Source organism: Phacochoerus africanus, chromosome 6, assembly GCF_016906955.1.
Source record: "Phacochoerus africanus isolate WHEZ1 chromosome 6, ROS_Pafr_v1, whole genome shotgun sequence".
NCBI classification, from domain to species: Eukaryota; Metazoa; Chordata; class Mammalia; order Artiodactyla; family Suidae; genus Phacochoerus; species Phacochoerus africanus.
Window position 1 is genome coordinate 56808990 of NC_062549.1, and position 12176 is coordinate 56821165.

The 12176-nt window shown below is 39.3% G+C and overlaps 1 protein-coding gene across 4 annotated transcripts in view; it reads left to right on the top strand.

Annotated features, from left to right (window-relative positions):
• Positions 1 to 12176, top strand: part of TPD52 (tumor protein D52) — a 132267-nt gene that overhangs the window by 103056 nt on the left and 17035 nt on the right. For all 4 annotated transcript variants that reach the window (XM_047783693.1, XM_047783692.1, XM_047783690.1 and 1 more), the window contains exons 3-4: positions 6790 to 6938; positions 9431 to 9532. In XM_047783693.1, coding sequence (XP_047639649.1) covers positions 6790 to 6938; positions 9431 to 9532 — 251 coding nt within the window. The remainder of the gene's footprint in view (positions 1 to 6789; positions 6939 to 9430; positions 9533 to 12176) is intronic.

Below are 12176 nucleotides of genomic sequence, written 5' to 3' on the forward strand. Positions count from 1 at the left end.
TTACTTTACTTCACCTTACCTTACCTTACCTTACCTTACCTTAACCTTACCTTACTTCACCTTACCTACTTTACTTTACTTTACCCTACTTTACTTCACCTTACCTTACTTCACCTTACCTTACCTTACCTTACCTTACCTTACCTCTACCTCACCTCACCTCACCTCACCTCACCTCACCTCACCTCACCACTCACCAATTGAGGCCAGGGATCGAACCTGCAACCTCATGGTTCCTGGTCAAATTTGTTTCCACTGCACCACACGGGAACCCCGATTTTGTTTATATTTAATCTTTATTATTCCCTTCCTTTTTTTAGCTTTGGGTTTAGTTTGCTCTTCTTTTTGTAGTTCCTTAAAAGTTAGGTTATTGATTTGAGACCTCCTTTGTTAATGTAGGCATTTACAGCTGTAAATTCCCCTCTGTGCATTACTGCTACTACATCTCATAAATTTCAATATGTTGTGCATTTGTTTTCATTTATCTCAAGGTAGTTTTCTAATCTCCTTTGTGATTTCTTCTTTGACCCATTGGTGGTTTAAGAGTGTGTAATTTAATTTTTATAAATTTGTGAATTTTCCAGTTTTCCTTTTTGATTTCTAGTTTCATTCCATTATGATTGATAAGGATATTTTGTATAATTTTAAATTTATGGAGACTTGTTTTGTTGCCTAACATATGCTCTGTCCCTGGAGAATATTCCATGTACATTTGAGAGGATTGTGTATTCTACTGTTTTGGGGTGAAGTGTTCTATTTCTGTTTTTTAGATCTAGGTGGTTTAGAGTGTTGTTCAAGTCTCCTGTTTCCTTATTCACTTAGATCTGTTTGTTCTACCCACTTCTATATATATGAGGTTTTATAAACTAGGTGTGCGATAGCTTGGATAAGGAAGCTCGGTGATAAGAGTATGAATTAGAAGTACTGAGTGTTTGTTGCATGCCTAATATTGTTATTTTGAAAAGAGAAAACAAATATACTTTTTCCACAAGTCATATATGTTTATCGTAGGAACATAAAAAAAACACTGAAGAAAATTAAAATTACCTGCAGAGTAAAGTTTTAGATTAGCTGTTTCCAGACTTTTTTCTACATATGTATTACTGTATTTCAGTATTTTAAGAAGACATCAGAATATACATCTATAACTTTTCTTCACTTAACTGAATTTCAAAATAAGTTTTATATCACAAATAATCTACAACCTCATTTTAAGTTACTGCAAGCTCATTTTTAATTAATGGACATGTCATTATAACGATTTAGATTGTTTCCCCTTTTTGCTGTTATGAACAATTCTAACATATAGTACTATATATAATACAATAGAATATACATATACTTACATATAACACAGTGGAAATACATATAATCCTTTATGCACCTCTTTAATTAGTTCTTTAGGATAAATTCCTAGAGGTAAAATCCCTAGGTCTACTGGGTTTTAAGGACACAGAGTAATTCCTGTGAACACTAAAAGGCCAAAATGCTATCTAGAAGATTTATCATAGTATGTGAAAGAGCAGGTTTTTCCAAATCTTTGCTAGTGCTCAGTATAATTATTTCATTATCAATTATATTAACATAACAGTAATACCAACTAATATCTACAGACTGTTTGCTGGGTGGCTGAGCTCTTTGCATTCATTATCGCATTAATCCTCACAGCAGTGTTATGGAGAAAGTATTACTGTTATAATGATTTGATGGAGGAGGAAATGTAGGTCTAAATCTCCCAATAGATTATATAATGTTACTTAACAAATGAAGTTATCAGACATGTGATATGTAAACATTTCCTTCCATTCTGTGGGTGTTCCTTTTCACTTTCTTTTCTCTTTGAAGCACGGAAGCTTTTCATTTTGAAGTTCAGTTTATCCATTTCTTCTTTGATGACTTGTGCTTTAGTCATCACATCAGAAATCATTGCCTAATCCAAGACTCTGAAGACTGAGGTCACAAGGTAATGCATTCAACAGGGGGTCTTGCATCTAGGTCTTCATGAACTCTAATACTTGTCCATTTACCCTTATATTTGCATAGTATTCATGCTTTATCAGAAGTTTATCCAATTTTTCTAAAAACTCCATAAGATATGGCCAATATACTATTACTTCACTTCATGTAATATTTGAGATTGTGATATCATAATAACAACATCTAATCATAATGATATAATCATAACGATGATAATAATTAGATGTAATAAAGGTCTTTTACGTTGAAAACAAATGACAATTCTCATTGCTTGAAATGACAGTGACTCCACTGTAGAAACTTAAAATGGAGATAAAAAAAACTCTTCCTGGAGTTCCCGTCGTGGCTCAGTGGTTAACGAATCTGACTAGAAACAATGAGGTTGTGGGTTCGATCCCTGGCCTTGCTCAGTGGGTTAAGGATCTGGCGTTGCCATGAGCTGTGGTGTAGGTTGCAGACGTGGCTCAGATCCCGTGTTGCTGTGGCTCTGGTGTAGGCTGGTGGCTACAGCTCTGATTAGACCCCTAGCCTGGGAATCTCCATATGCCGCGGGATCGGCCCTAGAAAAGGCAAAAAGACAAAAAAAAAACAAAAAAACAAAACTCTTCCACTTATTTTTTTACTCCTTTTGAGGATGCAATTTGCATATCATCAGATTCATCCTTTTAAAGTGTACAGTTCATTGGTTTATGTATCTTCATAAGGTTGTACAACTATCACCACTATCTAATTATGAAACATTTTCATCATCCTCCAAAAGGAACCCTGTTCCCATTAGCAGTCACTCCCAACCCTCTCTCTCCACAGTTGCTGTCAATCACTAATCTACTTTCTGTTTCTACAGATTTGCCTATTCTGGGCATGTCCTATAAATGGAATAAAACAACATGTGGTCTTTTGTGATGATGCTTCTTTCACTTAGTATGTTTGCAGAATTCATCCATGTCGTAAGATGTAGCAACACATTCCTTTTTATGGCTGAATACTATTCCATTGTATAGTTATAAACCACATTTTGTGTATTCATTCATCTGTTGTTGGACATTTAGATTGTTTCCATCTTTTGGCCATTGCGAATAATGATGCTGTAAATATTCATGTACAGGTTTTTGTGTGAACAAATGCTCTCATTTCTCTTGTGATATACCTTAGAAAGGAATTTGGGGGTCACATCGTAACTCCATGTTTTTTTGAGAAACTGTCAAACTGTTTTGCTCCCAAACTGCACAGTTGTACATTCCTGCCAACAAGATATAAGGGTTCCAGTTTCTCTACATCCTTGCTAGTGCTTGTTATTGTTTGTCTTTTTGATAACAGCCATCACAGTGGGAGTGAAGTAGTATCTCATTTGCACTTCTCTAATTACTGATGAATGGTATTGGCCATCTCTTTATATGATTATTGGTCATTTGTATATCTTCTTTGGTGGAATGTCCATGTAAATCCATCGTCCATTTTAATTGGATTATTTGCCTTTCTGTTGAGTTGTAAGTGTTCTTTATGTATTTTGCATACCAGACCATTATCAGATATATAATTTGCAAATGCTTTCTCCATTCTCTCAGTTATCATTTTGCTTTCACAATCATGTCCTTTGAAGCATAGCACTTTCAGATTTTGATAATGTCAGTTTACCTAGTTTTTCTTTGATTGATAATGCTTTAGGTCTCTTATCTAAGAGATGTTGTCTAATGCAGGGTTATTAAGACTTACCCTCTATGTTTTCCTTGAAGAGTTTGGCTCTTGCACTGAAATTTCTAATCCATCGTAATTTCTATACATGGGTTCAACTAAGGGTTCAACTTCATTATTTTGCATGTGAAAATCCAGTTGTTCCAGCACCATCGTGGACAAAAAAACTCCCTGTTCTTTGCCACCGAATTTTCTTGGCACCTTTGTTGAAAATCACTTGGCCATAAATAGATGGGTTTATTTTTGGACTCTCAGTTCTACCACTCTGTCTTGATTATCATAGCTTTGTACTAACTTTACCACACATTGTTCTTGATTTATGTCAGAGATTCTTCTATATATAATGAATATATATGTTGACTATATGTATAACAATATTCATATACTGGAGTTGTTGCTGTGATGTACTGAGCTTAAGCTGGGTTTGTTAGCCGCATAATCTAACCAACAAAAGCAATGAGTATGCTGGCTAATGTATTGTTCAGAAAGATTTACAGCAGTCTTTCTTTCCAGCTTGCATTAGGGGAAATGAATACTTCAGAGACTTGTCAAGGGATTGAGAACTAAACATTTATGTCTACCCTTGGAAGTATCTGAAGATTTGGAGCTTGGGTGAAGAGAAATATCTGAAAGCTAACAATGTGTAATGAAATTGAGCCAATAAACTGAGAAGTGGAGTCAGAAAACCTGGGTTGAAATTTTGGCTCCTATATCATTAGTTTGATGACTTAGGGCAAGGCATTTAATTACCTTGATTTTGAACCTTATTCATTCATTTGTTTATATTTTCTTGATTTTGAACCTTATTCATTCATTCGTTTATATTTTCTTCTCCTATTCCACTTGTCAATATACTTCTCAAAATGTGACTTCCAAAATGGGTACAATATTCAGGGTCATGTCTGACAAGCACAGAGGATTATCTTTGTTCTGGGTCTACATTCTTTTTTTTTTTTTTTTGCCTTTTCTAGGGCTGCTCCTGCGGCATATGGAGGTTCTCAGGCTAGGGGTCTATTTGGAGCTGTAGCTGCCGGCTTAGGCCAGAGTCACAGCAACGTGGGATCTGAGCTGTGTCTGCAACCTACACCACAGCTCATGGCAATGCCAGATCCTTAACCTACTGAGTAAGTCCAGGGACTGAACCCTCAACCTCATGGTTCCTAGTCGGATTTGTTAACCACTGCGCCACAAGGGGAACTCCTGGGTCTACATTCTAATTAATGTCATTTAAGAGTGTGTTATTCTTTTTTTTTTTTTTTTTGGCAGCCACAGCCTCATCACACTTGATTTATCCTTCTTTCCTTCTGTCGAATGCTATCAGTTTGCTTAACAATATTCTACATTGTTTTTAAAGGCCATGTTGTCTTTGAACTCATAGAAGTGTAGGTCAAGGTTGAGAATACAGCTTTACAACAAGCCAAGAGAGGCATCCTTCTAAGCATTCTGAATACCAATGAATATAGAGTCATCCCTTAGTATCTGCAGGGGATTAGTTCTAGGACCCCTGTGGATACCAGAATCCACAGATGTTCAGTCCCTTATATAAAATGGTGTGGTATTTACAGATAACCTGCGTACATCCTTCCATATGCTTTAAATCACCTCTACATTACTTATAATACCTAATGCAATGTAAAAGCTATGTAAATACATTGTAAATGCTGTGTAAATCTTTGCCAGAACGTGGCAAATTCAAGTTTCGCTTTTCAGAACTTTCTGGAAGTCTTTTTTCCCCACATATTTTCAGCTAGCAGTTGGTTATGTCTGTGGATGTGGAGCCCGTGGATACAGAGGTTGAGTGTATTTTAGGGACCCAGTTTTTCAACTTCTCCCAGGACACAAATCTCTTCCCCCTGGTGTCCCTTTCTCTCTATGGGTCTGCCTTTCCCTCTGTTTTCCTGGTTTAGCCTTTTCCTTTCCTCTACCCTGTAAGTCTTTTTTTTTTTTTTTTTACTTCATAGTTTCAGTTTATAGTTTTGGCCTCCTCAAGTATGCTTAAGCTTCCATAAGGTCTCACAATCTCACTGTGTCCTATGTGTACTTCAGGGCTTCTTTACCCAAGTCTTTTTGGCTTCTCTTTCCAACGTGATCTCAGTGTCTCAAACTAGATTCCAGAATGAGAGAGACCTTGATTAGTCAAGCAGCTCCTTTCACACCAGGCACGTCACTGGTTGATGTTACTCAATGAGTTGACTGTCCTTGGGTCAGGAGCCCATTTTTCACCACCAAGCTGAGGCTGGTCGGTCTGCATCAAAGGGTCTACATGGGGCTTCTGCAGGGCTCTCTGGGGCAGACAGTTTGATTTATGCCCATGGCTTTAGCAGCCACTGAGACTGCCAGTATAAACTCATGAAATATGCAAGAAGGTTGGATTTTGATTTGACTCGGTCATGTGTATTTTGGTGGGAGATGGAGATTAGTTTGACTTAATAAGCAAATATGTGTTTTTATGGGCATTCAAGCAGAAATGTTCAGCTGGAAACACAGCCCCAGAAGTCAGGCTTGTGGATATTAGAGTGATTTGAATATTATCTATGTAGAGGCTTGAGGCTTTAGCCTCTATGGGATGATTGACTAAGGAAGTATAGGGAGAGGGAGGACGGCTGGGGACAACTCAAGATGGAAATAGAAAAGAAGAAGAGACAAAAGCTGTACAGGCGAGATCAGCATGTAACCAGTTTCCTTAACAATATATTATATGTTGTGTGTGTTTTTTTTTTTTAATTTGTTGGTTTGTTTCCTTTTTAGGGCTGCAGGTATGGCATATGGAAGTTCCCAGGCTGTGGGTTGAATCAGAGCTGCAGCTGCCTACCATGGCCACAGCCACAACAATGTCAGATCCAAGCTGTGTCTGTGACCCACACCACAGCTCAGAGCAACGCCGGATCCTTAACCCACTGAGCAGAGCCAGGGATCAAACCCGTGTCCTCGTGGATACTAGTCAGGCTCGTTACCAGTGAGCCATGATGGGAACTCCAATTATATGGTGTTTTTAAAGAGGATGAGAAATGAATAAAAATGTTTTAAAATGTCTAGGATTTTGAATACAGTTTCGCACGAATCATCTTAACTTTTTGAACGACTCTTTCTGTATTCCTAATCCCACCCTGTTCCTCCCAGGTAGAAGAAGAAATCCAGACCCTGTCTCAAGTGTTAGCAGCAAAAGAGAAGCATCTAGCGGAGATCAAGCGAAAACTTGGGATCAATTCACTACAGGAACTAAAACAGAACCTTGCCAAAGGGTGGCAGGATGTGACGGCCACATCAGCGTAGGTTCCCTTGATCCTACATTTTTCTAGGGAGGGGACAGAAAGGGAATGAGGACATTTCTGCAGCTTTTTTCTGTCCTGTGCAGGGCACTTCGCCCCAGTTCTCAAGTGTACCTGACTCTTCTTTAAGTGTGGTCTTTCCAGCTGTTCTAGGGAATAGAAAAAAAAAAATAGCTTTACATGTGAGTTGAAGATATAAAATATGAGTTCTGAAAATGTTACATATTGACTTGCTAGATATGTACATGTGTCACTTAGTCCTCAGAATAACCTGATAGAGAGGATGGTGAGGTAGCCATAGATAAGGAAACAGAATCAGGAAGGTTTTTTTTTTTCTTCAACGGCCGCACCCATGGCTTGTGGAAGTTGCCGGGCCAGGGATTGAATCGGAGCTGCAGCTGCGGGCTTACACCACAGCCACAGCCACACCAGACCTGAGCAAAATTAGCAACCTACACCAGAGCTTGTGGCAATGCTGGATCCTTAATCCACAGAGTGAGGCCAGGGAAGAAACCTGCATGCTCACGGAGACAATGTTGGGTCCTTAACCTATGAGCCACAATGGAAACTCCCAGGATCAGATATGTTTTGAGGTTACAAACCTTTCAATGTGTGGAGGTAGGATTTGAACTCATCTCTGGCCAAGTACAGAGCCAGTCTTTTTTACCCTGCTCTGAACTTGGCTTAAGACGCCCAAGTCTATGATGTGTGATAGTGGCAGAGGTCCACCCCATAATCTTTTGGTCTTTTTCATCACACAGTTTTTTGTTTGTTTCTTTGTTTTTGCTTTTTAGGGATGCACTCTCCACATATGAAGGTTCCCAGACTAGGGGTCGAATTGGAGCTGTAGCTGCTGGCCTACAACACAGCCACAGCCACAACAACACTGGATCTGAGCCATGTCAGCAACCTATACTAGAGCTCATGGCAATGCCGGATCCTTAGCCCACTGAGCCAGGCCAGATCCTTACTTAACCCATTGAGTAAGGCCAGGGATTGAACCCGCAACCGGAACCCATAACCTCATGGTTCCTAGTCGGATTTGTTTCTACTGCTCCACAACAAGAACTCCCCTCATCGCACAGTTTGGATATGGTATTATCATGATGCAGTTTTGTTTCTAGGCACAAGGAAGAGCAGGCTTCTAGTAACAACCTCTGACTGTTCAGTCCCATCTTCTGAGCTGGTGACCAGCAGCAGGGGCTGACTGCATCCTGACATGACAGCACCAGGGTTCCCAACCTCTTTGGTCCACTTTCTCCTTATATAAGTAGGCAGTAGGCAGATATATATATAGGACAGTGTTCTTTGTATCATCACAAACTGGAATTTTTAAAGTATTGGATCTTGATGGGTGGAGTTCCTCTTGCGGAGCAGCAGAAATGAATCTGACTAGGAACCATGAGGTTTCGGGTTTGATCCCTGGCCTCCCTCACTGGGTTAAGGATCCAGCATTGCTGTGAGCCTGTGGTGTAGGTCGCGGATACAGCTTGGAGCTGGTGTTGATGTGGCTGTGGGGCAGGCCAGCAGCTGTAGTTCCAATTCGACCCCTAGCCTGGGAACCTCCATATGTTGCAGATGCAGCCCTCAAAAGACAAAAGACAAAAAATAAATAAACAAAAAAACCAAAAAAAAGATCTTTATGAGTAAGTAAAAATGCCTGAGCATCCCTTTATATAATGTGGGGACCTTAACCTCTTGGGTGTCATGTAAGTACCATATTCTTTTGTTTGTTCTAGATTTTTCCCTTCACCAGTCCCTGCAATGATGGCTTGAAGAGGGAAGTGGTAAATTATACCTTTGTGTTATAGCCCATATCCCACTTGAATTATTTGGAGTATTCTATCTTTTACATATTCTGTTGATAATCCACCAATTATTTGGTAGCTCCGCAGATAGGCAAAATTGAAAAAAAAAAATCTTCATGCCCCGAGAACTTATTTGCATAATAAAAAGTACACATGGGGAGTTCCCTGGTGGCTCAGTGGCTTAAGGATCTGGTGTTATTACTGCTGTGCCTCTGGCACCAGTTCGATCCCTGGCTGGGAACTGCCACTGGATGAAACAAAAAACAACAACAAAAAAAAGTATGCATGGGCCCTACTTTGCTTCTGGCCCCTTTTTAGGAGATGAAGTTGGGAAAGGCATGTGAGGAATTTGATTTCAGTTTTGTTTTGTTTGGCTCCAGTGGAAAAGGAAAAAAGTAAGAGGTGTAATTTCATTCAACCTCTGGCTCATTTTGATCTTTACTCCATGAGTATTTTTAGCCCTGTCTTTATAGACCTCTGTCCTTCTGGCTTTCCTGGGGCACTGCAGAAGATTGTGTCTGAGATGATGGTTAAATGGAAGATGATGTGATGATGCTCACCTGGTGGTTGTGAAGAAGATTTGTAAAAATCCAAGAGGTGGTGATTACTGAACTCTAAATAATTGCTATTAGAAAGGTTATTAGCTTACTTTTTTTTGCTCTGTTCTTTTCTAATTTAATGTAGATACAAGAAGACATCTGAAACTTTATCTCAGGCTGGACAGAAAGCTTCAGCTGCTTTTTCGTCTGTTGGATCAGTCATCACCAAAAAGCTGGAAGACGTCAAGTATGTCCCCATTTTTCCTTGCTTATGTAAACTGAGGCAAATGAAAATCGGTTATCATGGTTGAGTTGGGTTCCTGCCTGGTTCTGCCTGATGCTGGACCCTCTTTCAAACCAGGACCTGAGGGAGTTCCTGTTGTGGCTCAGTGGAAGCAAATTTGATTAGTATCCACGAGGTTGCAGGTTCAATCCCTGGCCTCGCTCAGTGGGTTACAGATCCGGCGTTGCAATGAGCTGTGGTGTAGGTCGCAGACTTGGCTCAGATCTGGCGTGGCTATGGCTGTGGTGTAGGCCAGCAGCTACAGCTCTGATTTGACCTCTAGCAGACAAAAAACAAACAAAGGAAAAAACAGGACCTGAAATATTTCCTTAAATTCTAATGGACCTAGTCTTCAAACTGATTGTCCTCTGAATGCATTTAAGGATGTTGAAAAATTCTGGTTGTGAACTTTTGTCCTTTTAGCCCTTGTTGATCACAGGGTAAGTATGTCTCTCAGGGTTGCAGACTTGTGACTGTGGGCTGAGCTTGGGGTCTGATGCGGGTGAGTCCGGGAGCCCTGAGCGCACGCTTGGACTGAGTCCTGCCTTCGCTTCTGGTGGCACATCTTTATCTCACCATGTGCTTCCAACATGCTCATTTGTGTACTGATTCGTACCATCTATGTTCATGCCAAGGCCCAAATCGTGATTTTTGAGCTGTTGTTGCTTTTTTATTTTGCATCTATATACTCAGTGAGTCTGCAGATTTTTTCTGGCCACTTTGATAAAACCACTTCATGGTGCTTTTTGTGTCCACTCATGCTGGTGCCACCTCCTCTACATGGATTAAAATAGTGCTGAAAATGACAAACGTGGATTAAATTGGCTGTGCTTCTATTGGCTTGCAAGATTTGTGTGTGTGTGTGTGTGTGTGTGTGTGTGTGTGTGTTTTGGTTTTTTTTTTTTTTTTAAAACCTTCAGCCTGCATGACTTTGTGTTCTCCATTTGTGGGGAAAGTAGATTTTACAACCAGAATTTTGTTGGTTAAGTTTGGCTAATTGATGTATTATACTTTGAATGAAAAAAACTCCCCAATGACTTGCTCACTGTATTTGGACTCTTATCATTTAAAACATAATATAATAAACATATTTCTCAATCCCTTTCCCAGGGAAGAACCACTTATCCTTCTCTTAGTGTTCTCTCTTCTTTCTGTGCTGACTCCATTGGGTAGCTCTTTAGAATTCAGTTAAAACCTTACACAACTTTTAAAACATAGGTTCTCGAATTGTGTTAGATTTACCAAAACTTCCTTTCTTTTTTAATGCTGACTCTGGCTTCTTGCAGATTGCAAGCCTTTTCACATACCTTTAGGTAAGGAGAGTTTGAACCATCACTGCAGCCCAGCAGTCGTCCAAGACAAGTGCACTTAGATTCTGATGCCACGCTGATTGGTCGTGTTTGTCCGCTACATGATCTTCTTCCATCTTGGAATATCTTTTTTTTCTGGTGCATTCTTATTTTCAAGGGAGGGTTTCTTGTATACCATGGGTAATGGGTAAATTGAAAGAAGAATAATTTGACACTGTGGTTCAAGGGACATGGAAATGATTTTGAAGTTGCTTTTTACTTTTTTTTTTTGGTAAAAGAAGCAGCTTTACCATGGCATGCAGAATTCCTCCCTTTGAATGTCTGACTTTGTTTGTTTTTGATGCTTTAATTTCTTCAGTGCCTTTGTAAGGATGTTGGAATTCTCCTTCACCTGGGTCCCATTATGTAGTTGTAATGGACAGCATATGTACTGTCTCACAGTGTGAGTCTTCCGTCTTGCACAGGTCACTCGGAAATTTTTTTATTTTGTAAAATATGCCCAAGATTAAATTTACCGTTATTCTGTACTTTTTAGTACTTGTTTTATTAGCTTATAGTGTTTACTATTTTGTTATTTCTTTTTTTAAATTGATTTTTTTTTTTGTATTGGTGTATAGTTGATTTACAATGTTAGTTTCAGGTACACATGTACATAGATGCCTTCTTTTTCAGATTCTTTTCCCTTATAGGTTATTTCAGAATATTGAGTTGAGTTCCCTATGCTAAAAGTAGGTCCTTGTTGAGTAACTCTTTTATATATAATAGTGTATATATGTTAATACCAAACTCCTAATTTTTCCTGCCCCATTTTAGTGTTTCTTTAGCTAGATTCTGTAACTACACACCCAAGGAAATTTCATGGTTGCAAAAGGAAAGATAAAGTATAGTCAGCCAAAAAAGTAAGCATATTTAAAAAAAAAAAAAAAAAGTGAGCCCAAACCATGCCTTATAGAAGGGATCTTGGTGATGTTGAGCAAACCTCTCCTTTCTCTCCCAGGTAGACTCTCTGGTTAATCTAATTAGTAGTCAGGAAAACCAAGGTGAAGGAAAGTCTTTTGAGTGTGAGTCTTTTGAGAGTCTTTTGTCTCTGTCTCTGTTCCTGTTAATACGAATTGTCTGCTCAAGCATTCACTTGCTATGATGTAGCTATTTGCCTTCTTAAGGAATCAAACACGGACTTATCGTTGAGGCCTAACCCTGGAAGTTGGAGTAAGTCATGGGGGTAAACAAACTCTGAGTGTGGAACTATCGCAAGTTTAAATTGTGCTGGAGTTCCCTGGGGGCTCAGCCGGTTAAGG